The sequence below is a fragment of the Cydia pomonella genome, chromosome 7 (assembly GCF_033807575.1).
Source record: "Cydia pomonella isolate Wapato2018A chromosome 7, ilCydPomo1, whole genome shotgun sequence".
NCBI classification, from domain to species: Eukaryota; Metazoa; Arthropoda; class Insecta; order Lepidoptera; family Tortricidae; genus Cydia; species Cydia pomonella.
The window spans coordinates 5582630-5601372 of NC_084709.1; the positions used below are offsets into that span (position 1 = coordinate 5582630).

The window sequence follows — 18743 nt, forward strand, 5'->3', positions numbered from 1 at the left end:
TTTCAGTTATATATCGTCACTCTGCATACCATACCAGTATAAGTTTTTAGAGAGAAAGACAAACCTTAATAAATAAAATTAAAATAAATTTTAGTATAAAGTAGCTCTGCTAGTATAGCCGAGGGATCTGACGCTATAATTTTTAAACAGAAATATCTTTTTTAAAGTAATTGAGGTAAAAGTTAAAAAACCACGCGACGGCCATATCTTCCTTCGCGCCGTATCTTTTGTTTCCTTCTACATTCCTGTTTTTTTGACCCCTCTTAATACACGCAAAATTTGTCATGCTCGTATTGTATCAACAACAAAATCAAGTTGAAGTTGTTAATTTTGAATAGTTATCTAACTCTGTACCCCTAGTGTAAATTTATTCGATAGCAAAACGTGACGTACGCGTTTGCGATAAGTCTCATTTTGAATGGGATTTTGAGTTTCTAAATTCAATACAAAATGAGACTAAACGCAAACGCGTACGTCACGTTACGATATCGAATAAATTTACACTAGGGGTTCAGATAGCGCAGTCAGTGTCTCGTAATAAAGTGAATTTCGATGATGACATTCACTTAATAACGACACGGCTTTATATTACCCAGTGGACTCGAAACTCAAAAGAACTTTACGCTGTGACATTCTGCCAGTTTCTGCCACTCGATATTCGCGCAGCGCCCGCTTTGACACCTCGGAATCGGGCCAAAATTTATAGTTGGACGTTCTGAGTAATGCGCTCTGCGGAATCAAGCCATTGTCACTTTATTTTATACAGAAATGTTACCAACTGTTTGATTGTTCATGTGTGAACGGGCTGAACAGCATGACAGTTAAGGTGAAAATTTTAGAGATAAATTAATACCTATACTTGGTTTTAGTAACTTGGTATTAAGGTTTGTAGTTGAGGAGTGTCTTTTCAAAAGGGCTTATTTCCACTTTAAAACTTTTTTTTAACTATGAATGTAATTTTGCTAAAAGTAGAGAAATACATATATACTTTGAGTTTCAAGTTCTAATAAGTCTTCTTGTCCTCAAAAAAAATTAATTTAAAAATCAAAGTCCGGATCAAAAGGCTTTATTTCTCTCTTATAATATGAGAAACAAATAGGCCTTTTTATAAGTGTGTATTATACATTATTTTTTATCTACATTGAATCAGAACTTTTTGTAGGACTCTAAAATTTGAAGCTGGCTATAAAAAAACCAGATAAAGAAAAAAACAAATGCATTGGATACTTTTTGTCAATGTCGTTGGAATAATTTCCCGATAGTAAATAATTAATTTTATTATGGCACCTAAATCGCTTTTAGATTTAACAATGATCGCTATTTCAAAACGATTAGCAATCAAAGCTGTATATTCTTTTCATTGGATGAAGGGTAATAGAAAGAAAAAGTAAGTTGAAACATTTATTTCATTTAAAATTGGCTCTATTCTGCTTAAACTTAAGTTAGCTATTTGCTGTAGTAGTTGTTAAGTTAATTTCACAATAAAAAGGTATCCGTTTCAAAAGAGTTTATTTCTGTGATGTACAAATCAAAAAGGTTTATTTCTCACAAGGCCGCAACAAAACGGCTTAATTCCAAAAGTTCGCATCAAAAGGACTTAACTCTGAAAAAGATATGTTAATTAACAAAATTAAGTAGGTAGATTAAGCAATGTATGTAGTGCCTTACCTTTTATAGCAACTTAATTTAATATAATATCGAGAAAAAAGCAATTATTTCGAAATGGAAACCGTGGATTTATGTTTTTCCAAATTTCCCAAAAAAAGTTCAAAGTGGAAATAAGCCCTTTTGAAAAGACACTCCTCAGTTGACCCCTCATGTCTTAGTAATTATCTGACTGCTTATTACAGCCGTTACAGAGGAAAGGCGATAGTCGCTTCTCCATACAAACGTAGTCCCCATTTCCTCTATGGATATTAAGTATAGATTTTTAGACAATTTGATGTATATTAACCATAGCGTAGGGGACGTTCGACTTTTTTTGATTATTGTAAAACTTAGGAGCGAGAAAATAGATTTCATAAAAAAAATATAAAGCTCCAAACTAATAACATTTTTAATAATGTTAATATCCAGTGCGGAAAATTAGGAGAGCGTTTGTATGAAAAGACGATTTCCATTGTCTTAAGGTATCGCGCGCGACCCCAAATCACAGATCCGAGTAATGGATCTTGACTATGCCTTATTGGGATTAGTCCGGTTTCCTCACGATGTTTTTCTTCACCGAAAATCTACCCGTCGCTTTAGGTATAAGTTCCGAAAAACTCATTGGTATGAGCCGGGGTTTGAACACGCGACCTCCGGCTAGGCCACCAGCGCTGTTTAGGATATAAATAGGTGTGTGATTATAACTTGGAAACATTGTTTCAAACGCAAATAATTTGCTCAATCACATAGGTATTAATACTTATATTATTATTTATTATTCTTATATTGTCTGAATTCAATACTTCCAACGCCACTTGACATCATTCCTATTTTGGTCGCACTTTTGATATTTGACAGGCAATCTTGTACATGATTACTATCAAATAATGCTTTAATATACGTTAAGAAACTTGACGTGGGGCTCGTACCGGGTGATTATGACCCCCGGTTTGGCCGGTCAACAATTTTATTGTTTAGGTTAGAACAGTGAGCTGTTTGATAGTTCACCCCTTTTTTAAGCCAGGTCATGTTTGACCTTTTACTTACCTTCTTCGTAAGTTTGGAACAAAATAGTCAGTAATTTACCAGTTTAAACTATCCCAGCCAAGTCAGAGTGAAAATGTCCCTGTAATTATCTTTCAAGTCGGCCGTTTGAGTTGGGTTATACGGGCAGTAAGTCCACTTTACAGATCACTGGGTTAAAGACCTTCAGTGCATTCGAACTTTCAGAATCTGATCTTGATTTGATATTTATCTAAATTCAGATCGCTCTTTTTTTGATATTTTTTAATTAACAAGCAGACGAATAGCCTGGTGGTTTCTTTTCTTAAAGATTTGAAGGTCACACCCATGGATAAGTGCGCGTGAGATGCGCTGCGATTTTTTTTTTGCAGATCAGTCCGTAGCGATCGAAACGCAACTATCACTTTCGTACTATTTGGAAGAGTAATAGAGAGACACAAAGCGTTTCGTTGTCGTAGCAATAGCGATTGACACCTTGGCTAGACCGGCAGTACCTACAGCTATGGAGTTATACTAGTATCGACTACATTGGCTATCTCGCTGGTCCAGCGCTGGGCCATTGTTTGGAGAAGCCATATCCATCGCAAGGCTATCTTGCTGATCCAGCGCTGGGCCATCATGTAGAAGAGCCGTAAAACGGTTAAAAACTTCAAGTTGAAACTCTTCCAAGTTTGTTAGTTAAAATAGACTATGACAACCGAGCTATTAAAACAAAACGATAACAAAAATGTGGTCAATTTGATTTAACGCTTCTAGAAAATATACCTCAAAATAACAAATTACCTATAGACAATAATTAGACAATTTACCTATAGAATACGACAATATGCCGTACAGTACGCCGTAGTTTAACAAAAAACCACACTGCTGCAATTTCACCGGCTAAGATTACACTCAATATTAAATGGACATGCGCTGCCAAATGTGCACTAAAATCCTAAATCGTTCCTAATTTGGCAATTATGTGCAACGGATAATGCGCGAGGCTTACTCAGATCTTTTAAATATGATACTGATTTTAATACTTCTGAATTGAGTACTTTTTCAAACTTTTTTGGAACTTTTTTCACTCCACCGAACCAACCAAGTCGAAACGTTCACCTGATAACTAACTACTATGAATCGATTCGATTATTGTAGTGCAACGTTTAGTATAAAAATTCTTTATAAGATTAGTAATTTTGATTATTGAGAAGGAATAAGAGCCATAATTGCTTGAAAGCCCGATAACCGTAACACTACTGTAACAGAAAAATCTCAGTTTCTGTTACAGTAGCTGTGTGTGTGTGTGTGTGTGTGTGTGCGCGCGTGTGCGTGTGCGTGTGCGTGTGTGTGTGTGCGCGCGTGTGCGTGTGCGTGTGTGTGTGTGTGTGTGTGTTGTGTGTGTGTGTGTGTGTGTGGCACAGGCAACAAAAACAGAAGAACAGAGCATTAAGTGCGCATCACAAAATGGGCCCAACTTAGCATAATGATAGCTATGAAGACAGCGCTGTTCTTCCGTAGGACCCATTCGGTGATGACAGATAACACATACATTAAGTATAACATTACAAAGAGAAAATCCAAGAAAAAGAATTACGATTTCGTTAGATTTGTAGCTGGCCCCGACGGGCTAATCCTTTGTCTATTGTTAAGTAAAACGGCACGTGTACCTGCAAAAAAGGGTCGTACAATTCTAATGGACACCTGAGCGCGGGCTAGTCCAACGCTAAAAAAACCCAGTGTAGGTGCGCCCTCCGATAACGCGCCTTTGTTACTCATCTCGAGGACACCTTTTTGACTGATTCTGTAGCGTTTGACTCACCGGCACTCAGTAACCGTAGAGGGACCACACAAGAAATTGCAAATTATCTTTCCATTTGTTCATTTTGAATCTTATTGCAATTTCCATAGGAGTTGTAATTCAATAACCGGTTAAAGTGGCCGGACCATTTTTTTATGCAGGTAGTAGCACGGGCGGTTTAACTTAACAAGTACCTGGGCGACCAAGCTTTGGTCGGTTATAACTATATTTTTTTACTAAATTAAACTTGTCTAAAACAATAAAAATTATAAAATTATATATAAACTTGAACATATAAAAAAAAAAGTTAGTCACCGGGCGAGATTCGAACCCTCAACACTCGTTTAGCAGTCCGCGTCTTAACCCGCTGGACCAGACAGACAGTGGCCGGCAATACGAAATTAGCGACCATATTCTACGTCGAAAGAAAAACGCATGAAAACTCGAAAACATGCGTTTTCCCAAACATAAGACTAATCTAGATAGATTGTATACCCCCAAAAACCCCCATATACCAAATTTCAGCGGAATCGTTAGAGCCGTTTCCGAGATCACAGAAATATATATATATATATATATATATATACACAAGAATTGCTCGTTTAAAGGTATAAGATAGACAAATGACAATAGGACACTGGGGCCTGCTACAAATCGAACGACTAAACAGAGATTACACAAAAATACACTACTAAAAATAACTAAAATAAATACTTACATGGCGCAGCGAACCAAAGTGTGTCTTAGCCTCCAACACGACTGCTCGCTACCGATCACGGTCCTGCCGGCTTAGTGGCCAATGCCAACGATATAATGAGCAGATTTGCATAGAGTTTTTACTTTATCAAATGATCTGCGGTCGCCGCTGTAGGTGACCTAATAAGGCGGACAGATGTCGTATTTACACTGCTTCGGTCACCTAATAAGCGACAGCAGCTGTCGATCGCCAAATGCGGCCGACTAACTTGTTCTTTACACTTTTGTGGTCACCGGCGGCGAACAACATAATGTAATTGCAGCTTCAGCCAAGAAGACAATCGCTATCGTTACGTCAACGAATCGCTTTGTGTCTCTCTTACATATTAGTGCGACAGTGACAGTTGTGTTTCGATCGCTACGGAGCGTAAGCGATTTGCATGTTGGCTACGCGGCCTGTGCAGTTTCTAGTGTTTCTACCCAGTATACAACCTGCAGCTCGCACAGATCCACTTCCACCACATTTTACAGGCCTGTGCACGTTGTTTTTAATATTAGCACGTAATTTCATTTATTTACCTTTCAAAATATCAGAAAAGCAAGCTCTAAAACTTAATATGCAAATTTCTCAAACATTTGCTTTAGATGTTAAGACTATCCGATTTCCGTAGTCAGCAGGTATGCACAAAGACAGCGGAAACAAAAGACGACTAGTACTGTCTCAGATATATTAGAGCGGCCAAGGTCCTCACAAATATCTGTATATGCACTCTAGTAGCTTGACAATAGAGGCGAGTTCAAATGTTAGTAAGCACATCGCCCGCTTTGATATATCTGACGGGATTTGTACCTAGCACAGTTACGAGTAGCCGGCAGGATGACACTAGATACTTCAAGATCTCTTTCAAGATTTCTTTTCCTCGTTGTATAGCGATAGGGTAAAGTATTTTTGGAACACATACATTTAGCCACTAATTTTAAAAATACACCAATGTAATGCGATTGGTTAGAAGAGCTGACCCGGACTAAAAAAGGGATATTATGGTCAAACACATTTTAGAAAAAGGTCACTTCTGTGGACAATGCAATCAAAGTTAACGACTCTTGTACATACACCATCATACCGTCAGGTGATCCGTCGGCTCGTTTGCCTCCTGTATCATAAAAAAAATCCCGTTTTGCTTATCCTGTATGTAATTAACTCTTACTACTAAGCTATTCTTGTAACTACGTTTATTATAAAATATATTATTAAGATTAGTAATCAAAAGGAATTAGAACCATAAGTGCTTGAATGCCTATAAATTTCGTACAACGATGGAAAATCCGTGGAACTAAATTAAGGTTTAATGGGCGATTAATTTAATCCACCTAGAAAAGAAGGCTGGAACAAATCCACTACTTACATAAAATGATGTCTGTACCAGTGGTGTGGTGAATAAATGAATAATATTATATAAGAGGCAAACAAGCAGACGGATTACCTGATGGCAAGCAATTACCGCCGCCAATGGACACCCGCAACAAAAGAGATATAATAAAATCGACATTCGAAGTTTTATAATATCTTATCGCTAAAGTTACACATAAAGACGGGTGTTTTTTTTTAGTAAAACTTGAGTTTAAGCAGATATAACAAAACAGGTGTACATTATTTTTCCTGTTCTCAAATATATACTCAAATAAGCCATTAACTAGCAAGTTGCTTGAGCATTACTTTCTATAGGAGTTAGAATATTTAGTAACTTTTTAGTACTTTGGAGGACAATTTCTCCCAATAGGTTGAGTTTGGGCAGCTAAAAAAAAATACGTGTCCGTTATTTTAGACTACTCTATAACATATATAAATATAAATCAAATCGGAACCGGATAGTTGGGTACCTTTCCTTGTTAGTTACATGTTATAGTGGCAATGATAATAATTATATCCCTTGTGGCTTTCATATTAATTGTCATTGCGACTTCGAATTCTTGATTATTTTACTTACTTTCTTTTCGGATGGATGGATTGGAATGGATCACTTCGTTCTAATTTTTACTGCTCTCAAATGCGTATATGATATTTATTTTTTATTTAAATTGTTCTCTCTAAACGCACGCCATTTCCCTCCTCTCTGTTAAAAAGTTCAAGGGAACAACTTCAACAAACCTGTTAACTGACTATGTAAATATTGCAACTTCTCCCGTTACCGAATTGGAGTGCTTTGAACTACATTTTATAGTGTTGTAAACATAAATCCGTAAACACCAGAAAAAAGTTGATAACGAGAGAAAAATTTAAGAAATTTGAGCTTTATGTTATTCTATTATAAATTCAAATTTCTTCAATTTTATATCTTGAGTTGTCAACTTCTTCCCGCCGTGTACCGAAATATAATTATGAATTTGCGTATCTATTGACTTGTGCATTGTTTTCTCTTTCAAGGTTGTATTTAAAGTGTCTTAATGTTCTAATCACATTAAAGCGATAGTAAATAAAATTGATCCACTTCTTATTAAATAACCTGATAATCGTATCATCAATGTGTATTGTGTACCCAGTTGATAAATGTGCGAAGTAAGGTTGCCTATAATGTGGGCTTTTTTTCCTCTATTCTCTTTTCGTATCAGTATCTATCTCTGTGTGTGTGTGTGTGTGTGTGTGTGTGTGTGTGTGTGTGTGTGTGTGTGTGTGTGTGTAATAAATAGTTCATGTTATATTGGTAAGTTATATATATTTTTAGAAACTGTGACACTTTTTCTATAGAGACTGTTCTCAGTTCAGATTTGAACGGAAACCATCAAATCTTAGGGGACTAAGCAAACCTAGGATAACAACATGGCTTGATAGAACAAAATCACGAAAGCTTGTCTAATTTTCATGAATTTTCAGTTGTATAACGTTATCCTGCATACCATAGTGGTATAGGGAGCGTGCATTAACTGAACGTGTACGAGAACTTGCTTTGGCGTGAAGTGTCAATGTACTTACATGTTTATGTTTCTGATTCAGGCCGCAAGATCCGCAGGCCGTCCACTCCAACGCCCACGGCCCCTATAATTTAGTAGCTAGTGATACAGCCAAGGGGTCTGAAGAGCATAATTTGAAACCAATTTATATTTGCAGAGTTATTGAGATAAAAGTTAAAAATCTCCGCAATGTTCTTACTCATACCTTTCGCGCGGCACGTCATATACTTCGTTCCCTTGGAGGATTTATCTTGGAGTCGCCTTTAAGAGCTTACCCCTCTGTCGAAAACCTCGGCCAATGGTCATATTTATTGTATGGACTGACGTTTATCTGACGTGTCATACATTTGCTGTGCCCCGCAAAAATTGGTAGAAGTTCTTGAACAGAAAATTACAGACAGGGCGTCTCCAGATGTTAAATCCTCTATTAAGTTCGTTCCCTTCTAATTTTCTGACTTTACAACCCCTCCTAAAGTGACTGTAGTTAAACGTAACACAATATCACTTTTCCACAAAAATCTGCGTGTGTTACGCGGATATTACAAAGAATAGGTATGCAAAAATACCTGTCCAAAGTTATAAAATAAGCGCTCAGCAAACGTCAACGCTCAACATTCGCACACGACATAAGTACGTGACATTAACACTTTAATGCCCAAGATGTCACCGACAGGGCGGTCGCCATTTTCATAATCGGGCCCCGATATGCGCCGCACGCCTAAACTCACTTGAAATAAATTAAAATTCCTTTAACATACAGCTGGGAAATCGTGAGGAAACTGTGCTTGTGTTACTTTTGTTTTAATTATTTCGAGTAAAGCTGAGGTAGTATTGCCGTTTCAATTGTTCTTGTTCTATTTTCGTTTTGTGTTCTTAGCAATCTTACTGTCAAGAAGTGCTTTTCCGATTACTTATAAACTCACAATGAAGAATGGGAGGCTCAGCACAGTGTAGACAACACCATTTTTGAGTTAGACCCAGGGAAACGGCCCCAAGGGTTCACGGAAAGCCGAGAAATATGGTGCAGACTTAACCGCCTCAGAACTGGCTTCGGTAACTGTGCGTGCCTCTGGCACAAGTGGGGGTGGAGCGAGTCGGCGGCGTGCGAATGCGGACACCCAGAGCAGACGGTGCAGCACATGGTATTCGAGTGCCCCGTCACGAAATACAACGGACCAGCTGAGGATTTTAAACACCTGACAAAAGATGCGAGTATTTATCTGCAGAAATGTAAATTTTGAATTAAGTTTTTTTATATATGTATAACCAGTGTGTAAACGCCATACGATAAATAAATAAATACAATTAAACAGAAATTATTGGGTCGCCAAAAATAATTGCTACAATCTACTTAGCCGGTTTAAATCTTGAAACTTGCTTTGACTGCGTAGGCGTACGCCGTTACTTGTATAAGCTTTCTTGGAGCAACGAACACAATAACTGACGATGTTTTTAAATGTTCAAGGCAGCCAAAGGGCTAAAATACCTACATGTACCTACAGTTAGTACATTTTGTAAAAACCTTGTTTATTACTTAGTTTTTCACGGTTAGTGCTTGTTCCGTTGGTACAGATTTTTTAATAAACTGAATCGATCAGAACCTTCCGAACCTTCAAAGTCAATCCCGAACCTTTTGAAAAAATATTAATTTAGCGTTTGCCGCTAACGACCTTATTTACGTTAGCGTGATGCAGCACGGTATAGCGACATCTAGTAAGATATTAGGTCAACATACATACATGATAGACACGAGCAGTGCCAACTATTACGAAATCAGATCAGCAGGCACGTCAATTTATAATCTCACAAACGTGCACCAACATAATCGCGTCTCTCAACCATACTGTGGCGAATTAAAGCTACAGGGACTGGCTCGTTCGTCGAAATTAACTTGATCATGCTAATTGACCGCATTAATCCAGTTATAAGCGGTAATAAGCGGTTCAAACCGGGCCGGCTGTCGCTTCGCGAGCGTGTTTTATTCATTAATGTTTGGTTTGAGTTTCGATGACGCCGCGCGGTGTGAATTTGTAACGAGCCTGAAATATTGAATGTTTATTTTTCCGATTAGCGTTGGTTTTAGTTGTTGTTCAATTCTAGTATGGTTTCGTTTTGAAAGTATCAAATATAAGCTTTTGCATGCAATTTCTTCAATGTACGAGTACAATCGAAGTGAACTATAAGTAGTAGGTTTTTCTTAGAATATGATTTCCGGAATACTATTTATCACGCGTTTTATCGTAATATCCACTAGACTTGCATTATGAATGTACATTGGATATCACTAAGTATAACATTTCTATAATTACTTACGGCCCGATTCGAACTTTAAGATACCTAGGTCAAATATTAGGTCTAGATACGATATGGATCGGATATTTCAGTGTCAAAAATGACGTTAACCTTGACCTTGAAACAAAAACATCACTTTTGGCACTAACATATCTGTTAAAGGCTGAACTATGGCCGTAGGGTCCAAATAAGTAAATTTATGAATAAAAAATGCAAAAGTACGTTCATTACGAATATTATATTGTCTAAGAAGAAAAATGTTGACATTGTTTCATGTTACCATGGAAACCAGTAAAGTTTTTAATGTTGCTATACAAACTCCATTCTGCAACATATTCCGCCAACAGAAAATAACATAACTAGGCACAAAATCAATACCTTATTAAAATTTAATATATACTACATTTTACATTAGCACCTTGTATACTTGTATTACACAGATTAATATTTAGAGTGGACTGTAATCTTTTAAGGTTTGTGTAATTGAAATTAATATAACTCTTACTAAAAACTTAATAAGTTGCTATGTAAGCAAGTTCACAAGATTGCTATGAATGTAGTTATGAAATAGTACGTAAAAACATAAGACACATTTCATAGAGCTAAATAAACATTTTAAACATTAGATGCGACCAGCATCCACATATTAAACATATAGTATATGACTACCTACTTTCAGTTATAAATTAAGTATAAGTACAATTCAGTAGGATAATTAGCCATAAATCTTAACTAAAATATCAAAATAGAAATATATAACATTTTTTTAAACATTATTCATCTAAAGGCAGTATACAAACTTTGGTAATGGATGTTGTATGAACCTTACCATTAGCCTTTTTTACTTCTAAGGCTCTTACCTTCCCATCCTGACCTGGAAACACCTTGGTCACTCTAGCCATAGGCCAAGTCATAGGCGGAGTATCTATTTCACGCAAGATAACTAGATCACCTACTTTAATATTAGGCAAGGTAGTCTTCCATTTAGGACGGTTTTGTAAGACATTTAGGTATTGCTTAGACCAATATCGCCAAAAGTGCTGCTGCAGAGCAGTACATTTCCGCCAAAACTTTAATCTATTATCAGGTAACTTTGTGATATCCTGTTCAGGATAGCAAGTTAAGGGCGCACCGGTTAAGAAATGTCCTGGCGTTAAATAGGAGAGATCCTCGATGTCTGATGACATTGGCGTGATCGGCCTTGAGTTCAAAATGCTCTCAATTTGAACTAGCGCAGTGTACAGAAGTTCATATGTTAAAACATGTGAGCCCAACATTCTTTTCAAATGATATTTAACACTTTTTACTGCGGCCTCCCATAGACCACCAAACACTGGAGAGTAACTCGGTATGAAATGGAATGTTGTTCCCATTTTTGCAGTTACATTTTGAACTTGAATTTGATGACATTTATTGTTATTTAATTTATATAGCTCAGACAACTGAGTACTAGCCGACTTAAAAGTAGCGGCATTATCACAATACACCTCTGTTGGAACATTACGTCTCGCAATAAATCGTTTAAAGCTAGCCAAGAATGTATCAGTGGTCAGATCTGACACTAACTCTAAATGTATGGCTTTGCTAACAAAACACACATATACAGCAATATAACCTTTAGTAGTGACAACACTTCTCACTCTTGACTGCTTTATTAGGATTGGGCCCGCAAAGTCTATTCCAACCTTAGCAAAAACACGATCTATGCTGACTCTACCAGCGGGCAATGAACCCATCAGCTGTTTTGCTGTTAGACCTTTTAATCTAAAACATGTGAGACATTTATTCACAAACTTTTTTACCAATCTCAAACCATTAACTATATAATAACGTTGACTTAAATTGCAAAGTACCTCTTTCTGACTGGCATGTAAAAGTTTTAAATGTTCATTTTCAATAATAAGGTAAGTTACCTTAGATTCTTTTGGTAAGATTATCTGATGCTTATGGCTATAAGGTAAGGAGGAGTGTTGCAAACGTCCACCTATTCTGAGAATACCGTTAGCATCAATGAAGGGGTTGACAGATTGTAAATATGACGAAACCTGCCTACCTGCCCGCAAAGAGGCCATCTCGTTGTCAAAGAACTTACTTTGTTCATTTTTTATAAAGAAATGCAATGCCTGAGTTGCCTCGCTAAATGTAATAAAATTAAGCTTTATTTTTTGAGAACCCGGCCTTACATTATTACAGAATCTTTGTATGTAGGCAAGCACGCTAACTGCCTTATTAATGTTAGAGAACTTATCTAACAAATCATTTGCAAGAGAAGCCGATCGATATGATGCCATACACACCGGCTTGGAACCATCAGCATGCTTGATCTCTGGTAAGTTGTCAGGTAAGTTATCACTATCACCGGTGAATTTATACTCTGGATCAGACATGCTATCTGGACCACTCCACCACAGCTGGTTACTTTGTAGTTCACTAGGTTTTACACCTCGACTCAAACAATCAGAAGGATTGAGGTCTGTTTTTATATACAACCATTGGAAACCCTTTGTATATTCGTTAATTAATTTGACTCTATTAGCAACATAAGCATTTAGTTTTGTTGGATCCGTTTTTTGCCATGCCAAAACAACCTGAGAATCACTGAAAAGATGCACACTTTTAATAGATATTTTTTTACTTAATGTATTGTATGCTCTCAGGCATAATTTTGCCATCAAAAGAGATGCATTTAATTCTAATCGTGGCACAGTCAATTTCTTGTCTTTAGACGCAATGCGACTTTTAGAACAAAGAAGCGACATAGTTACTTTGCCATGCTTGTCAGTGACTCTTAAATAAATCGCTGCCCCATAGGCAGTAATAGAGGCATCACCAAATGCTACTAGCTGAGCAGACTGAATGTTATCAACAGTAACATTTCGTTTTATTTTAATTTCTTTCATTGCCTGCAAATCATTATAAAATTCAAGCCATTCTTTTAGTAAAATAGGCGAGGGCACAGAGTCCCAGTCGGAACAAGCCTGAGCTATTTTTTGCATAATTATTTTGGCTTGGACAAAAACGGGTCCAGCCAGACCTAACGGGTCATAGAACTGGCTTATGTAGCTTAAAATTTGTCTTTTTGTGTTAGGGAAATTTTTAGACACTGGACATGAAAGTTTAAAAGAATCTGAGTTGATATCTAACTTTAAACCTAAAGTTTTGATGTCCTTATTCAGTTCCAGCTCCCCAACAACCTGCTGCTCTGCTGGAATATTTGTCAAAATTGTAGGGTCATTAGCCGCCCATTTATGTAATGTAAAATTACCTTTAGTAAGTAATTCTATCAACTGGATTTGAGTGTCAACAATCTTTGTCAAACTATCCTCTGTATGAATGATATCATCTACATATGTAGAGTTAAGTATTGCCGAACTGGCTAGAGGATATTGCCTCTCAAATTTCGTAGCCAGCTCGTTCAAGCATCTTGTTGAAAGATAACTTGATGACTTCATTCCATAGCAAACTGTATTTAGCTGAATACATTTTATTGACTCATTAGGAGTGTCTCGCCAGAGAATGTTTTGCAAAGATCGCTGATCTTTTTGTACTAAAATATTTCGGAACATACGCCTGATATCACAAACAATAAAATATTTGTGCACTCTAAATGACAACAGTATATCAAACAGCTCCTGTTGAACAATTGGCCCATTCATTAAAATATTATTCAATGATATCTTATTACTCGTTAACATAGATCCATCTAAGACTACCCGTAGCTTGGTACTTACTGCATCCGGCCTTAAAACAGCTGAATGTCCCATAAAGTACACAGGATCTTTAGTAAGATCATATGAAGAAATGTCAACATATGACCCATGACCTAAGTCGAGATATTCATGTATGAAATCCTTATAACCTTCATACAACTTTTGATCCTTTTGAAATCTCTTTTCAAGATTATAAAATCTCTTTAGAGCTAGCCCGAATGAATCCCCCAATGTATTATTCACATCATAGATAGGTATCTTTAATGGCAATGAAACTGTAAATTGATTGTCTTCAAGTATGACAGTTTCAGTAAACAATTTTTCGCACTGTTGTTGTTCAGATGTATGTTCCGCATATATTTCGGGTACCTTTTCTGTTTGCCAAAAATTGGACATAGTATCGCGTATATCGGTTTGACATTCTTGACAGAAAAGCGTAACAGCAGGTCGTTTAAGAATAGAAGATGGGACATCACCTCCTACTACGTAACCAAACTGTGTGTGAACCAAGCTGGGTGCGGCATCAGGATCGCGCAGCTCCTCAGGCTGCGACAACAGGCACTGAAAAAAGATATTTGCAGCCAATAAAATATCTATCTCACTTGGAACATGGAAGGAGTCATCGGCTAACGTTATATTTTCAGGGATCACAATCTTTGAAATATCAATTTCAGTTTGTGGCAACATTTCGTTAGTAAATTTTTCTACCACTAACAGATTTGTTTGTGTTTTATATGGATAAACACATGAGAAAATATCTAGTTGCAAACTATGTTTGATAGATTTTTCTTTTAGGGTTACACCAGTTATTGTAGAACCTGGCAAGAGTGGATAACCTAGTTCCCTTGCAAGCTTTGTTGTAATAAAATAATTCTGAGATGCACAGTCAAGCATCGCTTTAACTATGATCTCCTTGCCACTTTTCGAAACTACTTTGACTTTTGCCGTTGGCAACAACACCAGTGTCTTTTTATTAATGTTAGTTAGTGACACCGATGGTTTCTCTTCATTCACATGAAGTAGAGAGTTGTGGGGTTCCTTGCACTCCTTACATTTAAAATGAAATTTGCACTTTCCTAGGTGAATGTTAAGACATAGGTATCTTGCAAAGCTTTGTTTCCTTTACAAAACCTAGTCGTTCCGATATGGAAGCTAGAGCAAATTTAGGGCATGCATATAATTTGTGTTCCTTACCGCAGTACAGACAGCCTTGGGATGCTTTGGTAGTGACAAACGATGATGATGTCACCTTCACTGGAGCTACTTTGCTAGCAGCACAGCTTGCTGTGTCACCCCGTCCCTCACTGTTCTCTAGGGCAAGGGCCCGACCTTCTACAAATTTCAAAAAATCATTAAAGGTTGGCTGTTTTGTGGAATCCCTATGCAAAAAATACTCTCGGTTAGTCAACGGGTCAAGTTTTTTATTCAATAGGCAAATGAGAATGCTGTCCCATTTTTCAATGGCCTCATCAATGTTTTTTAATGCAGCTAAATGCTGTTTTGTAATTGAAATCAATGAGCGTAAAGCACTAGGACTTGACTTAGTTAGCACTGGCAACTCAAACAAAGCATTAATGTGCTCATTGATGATTTTGTATTTATTATCGTACCTGTCAGCTAAAATTTTTAGAGCTTCCGAATAACTTTGACCGATGACAGGTAAGTTTTTGACTAAATCAAATGCTTCAGATTTTAAGAAGCTTCTCAGGTAGAAAAACTTTTGTATACAATCAAACCCTTCATTATTGTGCACAAGTGCAGTAAACATTTCAATAAAAGGTCTATAATCTGTATATTTACCAGCAAATGTAGGTATTTGTATATTGGGTAACTTAACTTTTGACGCAACTTGAGGCGACGCTGCCGGTAAAGCGCCAGCGCCAGAGGTGGGTCCAGGTCCAGACAAATCTGAAATACGTTGGCGCATCGCGGCGACGCATTCATAGTATGTAGTTTCTATCGCTACGGGATCTTCCTCATCCCCTATCTGCAGGCTGAGATCTTCGTATTCATTAAATGCCACCTGGGCCCTCTCGACCATCAATTGTAACATTTGCTTATCATTAATATAGGAGGCATCCATTTTATTTTTGATACGAGTTAACGTCGCTTTCCTTGAGCCTCGGCGTGCAATAAGCTCACGCTTTATTTGTTCTTCGGTTTTTTCCATATTGTTATAAAGACCACACTATGCATATATAACAACTTTTCGTGCACAATCACAAATTGACGTGACGGCAATGGTAAAAACCAGATTTTTTAAGATGTTTGTCACCAAAATCACTCAATAATATCGGGAAAGGAACAATTCACAAACAAATTTAAAAACCAAAAACGTTACTTGTTATTCCATTTTCCACGCGCGGGCTCGCTGCGCAGTGAGTGGTGATGCGTTTATGGAACGCGTTGCTCCCGGCTCGTCGAACGCTGCAATGGTACAGCACAATGGCGGCACCTACAAAATCGGCTACGCCAGACGAGACGAAAGAAAAATTTTTCGTGCTTCTTAGAATCCGCTTCGACGCACTTGATTTTATTTACTTACGGTTCCCGACTCAAAAGGACCATGTTAAAGGCTGAACTATGGCCGTAGGGTCCAAATAAGTAAATTTATGAATAAAAAATGCAAAAGTACGTTCATTACGAATATTATATTGTCTAAGAAGAAAAATGTTGACATTGTTTCATGTTACCATGGAAACCAGTAAAGTTTTTAATGTTGCTATACAAACTCCATTCTGCAACAATATCCGATCCATATCGTATCTAGACCTCAATAATTGACGTACCTTAAAGTTAGAATCGAGCCAATTGTCTCTGCTAATTATCAAATAAAAAATTTACATTCTAATTGATGTAAATAACTAATACGTGTACCCTCCTGAAAACTTTAATAACTCTATATTTTTGCATGTTTTTAAATTGTTGACTACGTTTTTAACTGGAGAGTAATTTTCCTTTTGAAAAATCAAATTCCCCATTTGAAATACACCTTTAAAACCCACGTACTATGTAAAAAACACGAACAAGCTAACGTTGATTTTCACGCGCGACGTCCCCCGAAAAGGGATGGAATTGGCACCGTCACGACGCCAATAATTTACGTGCCAACGAAAAAAGGATGTTTTTGACAAGACTTCTAATAGCTTTTCAGATCTACGGGCGATGTTACATATTAAATAACGTAATTTGCGAGTGAAACTTACACTTTGTTCTGACGTTTTGTACATACTATTTACACAGATAAAATAAAAGGTCTTGAACCAAGGAATATTATTTGATTCAAATTCATCGTTGACTGTACAGGCAACTAATACCCACCGAGACAATTCTAAAAACCCCAAACACAATTAGGTTGCATTGTTTTATAAGTGTTCCCATGGCCACCTCCTGTCTCCATCATTTGCATCGAGTAGTTAGCTCAACTAGGCCTAAGAATTTTATTTTTTCCAAACTCGTCTGAATAAGTATTACCGTCCAACAGTATTTCTTTTTAGGTCTTAAAAATAACTTAGCCGGTGTTAAAGAAGATTATAATTTACAATCTGCCAAACTTATTCGCACCCGCGTGAACTTTCCTCATGAAAACTTGCGATGTTCGCGAAAGAATCGTAGTTGTAAAGTGATTTTCAGGAATATTCCTAGCATCCTTTGGAATTTTTAAGAAAAGTACGCTCTCCGTTAAAGTTTTGAGTTCTCTGTGTTCTTTTCAAGAATCGATGCATTCAATCAATGGAGTTTGCCAAATTTCGCCTAGTTTTACTGGGACTTATGCTTCTTCATTATTTGGTTTAAATTGTTATGCACGTTTTTATACATCCCAATAATGTCTAATAAATGGGATAGCTTATAGTTTCACGTTAAGGTGAAATTTGGCATAAAATTCATATAGACAGAGAGATTAGTTATAAGCTGCAATAACATATTGGGATATAACCACTGTGGGGAATAAACCTATCACTATTTAGTAGAGACCTATGGAAGTTAAGCAAAAGATTGAAAAATCTGTAAATAAGTCGGTCAATAACAGTTCTCATGTAAACACTGAATAAATTTCTAGTATACACTTTCTTAGTTTAACTGTGCTATAGATCTCTGCTAAATAGTGATAGGTTTATTCCCCACAGTTATTACAATGTTGCTGACAAACAACTTACGAGCCTATGGCTGCTTAATCAATAGGTATCATAGTACCTATTAAAGATGTAGGTACGATAACTCGTGTACGATATTTAAATCGTTGCATGTGATGTTTTCGGGATATAATTCAAACAAAAACTACATTCAACGTGGCAACGGGGCTAGTGCAATGGGTAGCTTTGCAGCAGGGACAGCTCGGGGAGAATTTTTGACCAGGCTTACGGTATTGTTAAATTATAATTGTTTTGTTATTTTTTGTGTTATGTTTTTTTACTGACATGAATTAATGTACGTTTTCAATTAATCGTGAGATGTGGTCATAAGTTCCTTTGTGATACGAATAAGAAATATTAACAAAAATACTTGTATAAGATTTCATTTTGATATGTTAGAACCGTTCCCCATCACTGTTACAACACTTACAACCAACCACAGTATGGAGACGGTTGTAACAATAAAAATGACTTACTGAATTCTTTTTGATTCTTAGATCTGTGATTATA

The 18743-nt window shown here is 36.8% G+C and overlaps 2 protein-coding genes across 3 annotated transcripts in view; one reads left to right on the forward strand and one right to left on the reverse strand.

Moving 5' to 3' along the window:
• The window catches only part of LOC133519649 (uncharacterized), a gene marked incomplete at its 5' end in the record, with an annotated part of 231207 nt that overhangs the window by 54342 nt on the left and 158122 nt on the right, over positions 1–18743 (forward strand). The gene's annotated exons all lie outside the window — the stretch shown is intronic.
• Positions 10610–16847, reverse strand: LOC133519648 (uncharacterized). 2 transcript variants are annotated; one of them, XM_061853694.1, is made up of 2 exons: positions 15295–16847; positions 10610–14661 (listed from the first exon to the last, which is right to left on the reverse strand). In XM_061853694.1, exon 2 carries the CDS (start codon positions 14494–14496, stop codon positions 11164–11166), a length of 3333 nt encoding a protein of 1110 aa, XP_061709678.1. In that variant the 5' UTR covers positions 14497–14661; positions 15295–16847; the 3' UTR covers positions 10610–11163. Both variants share the same exon structure in this region, with proteins under 2 accessions (XP_061709678.1, XP_061709679.1).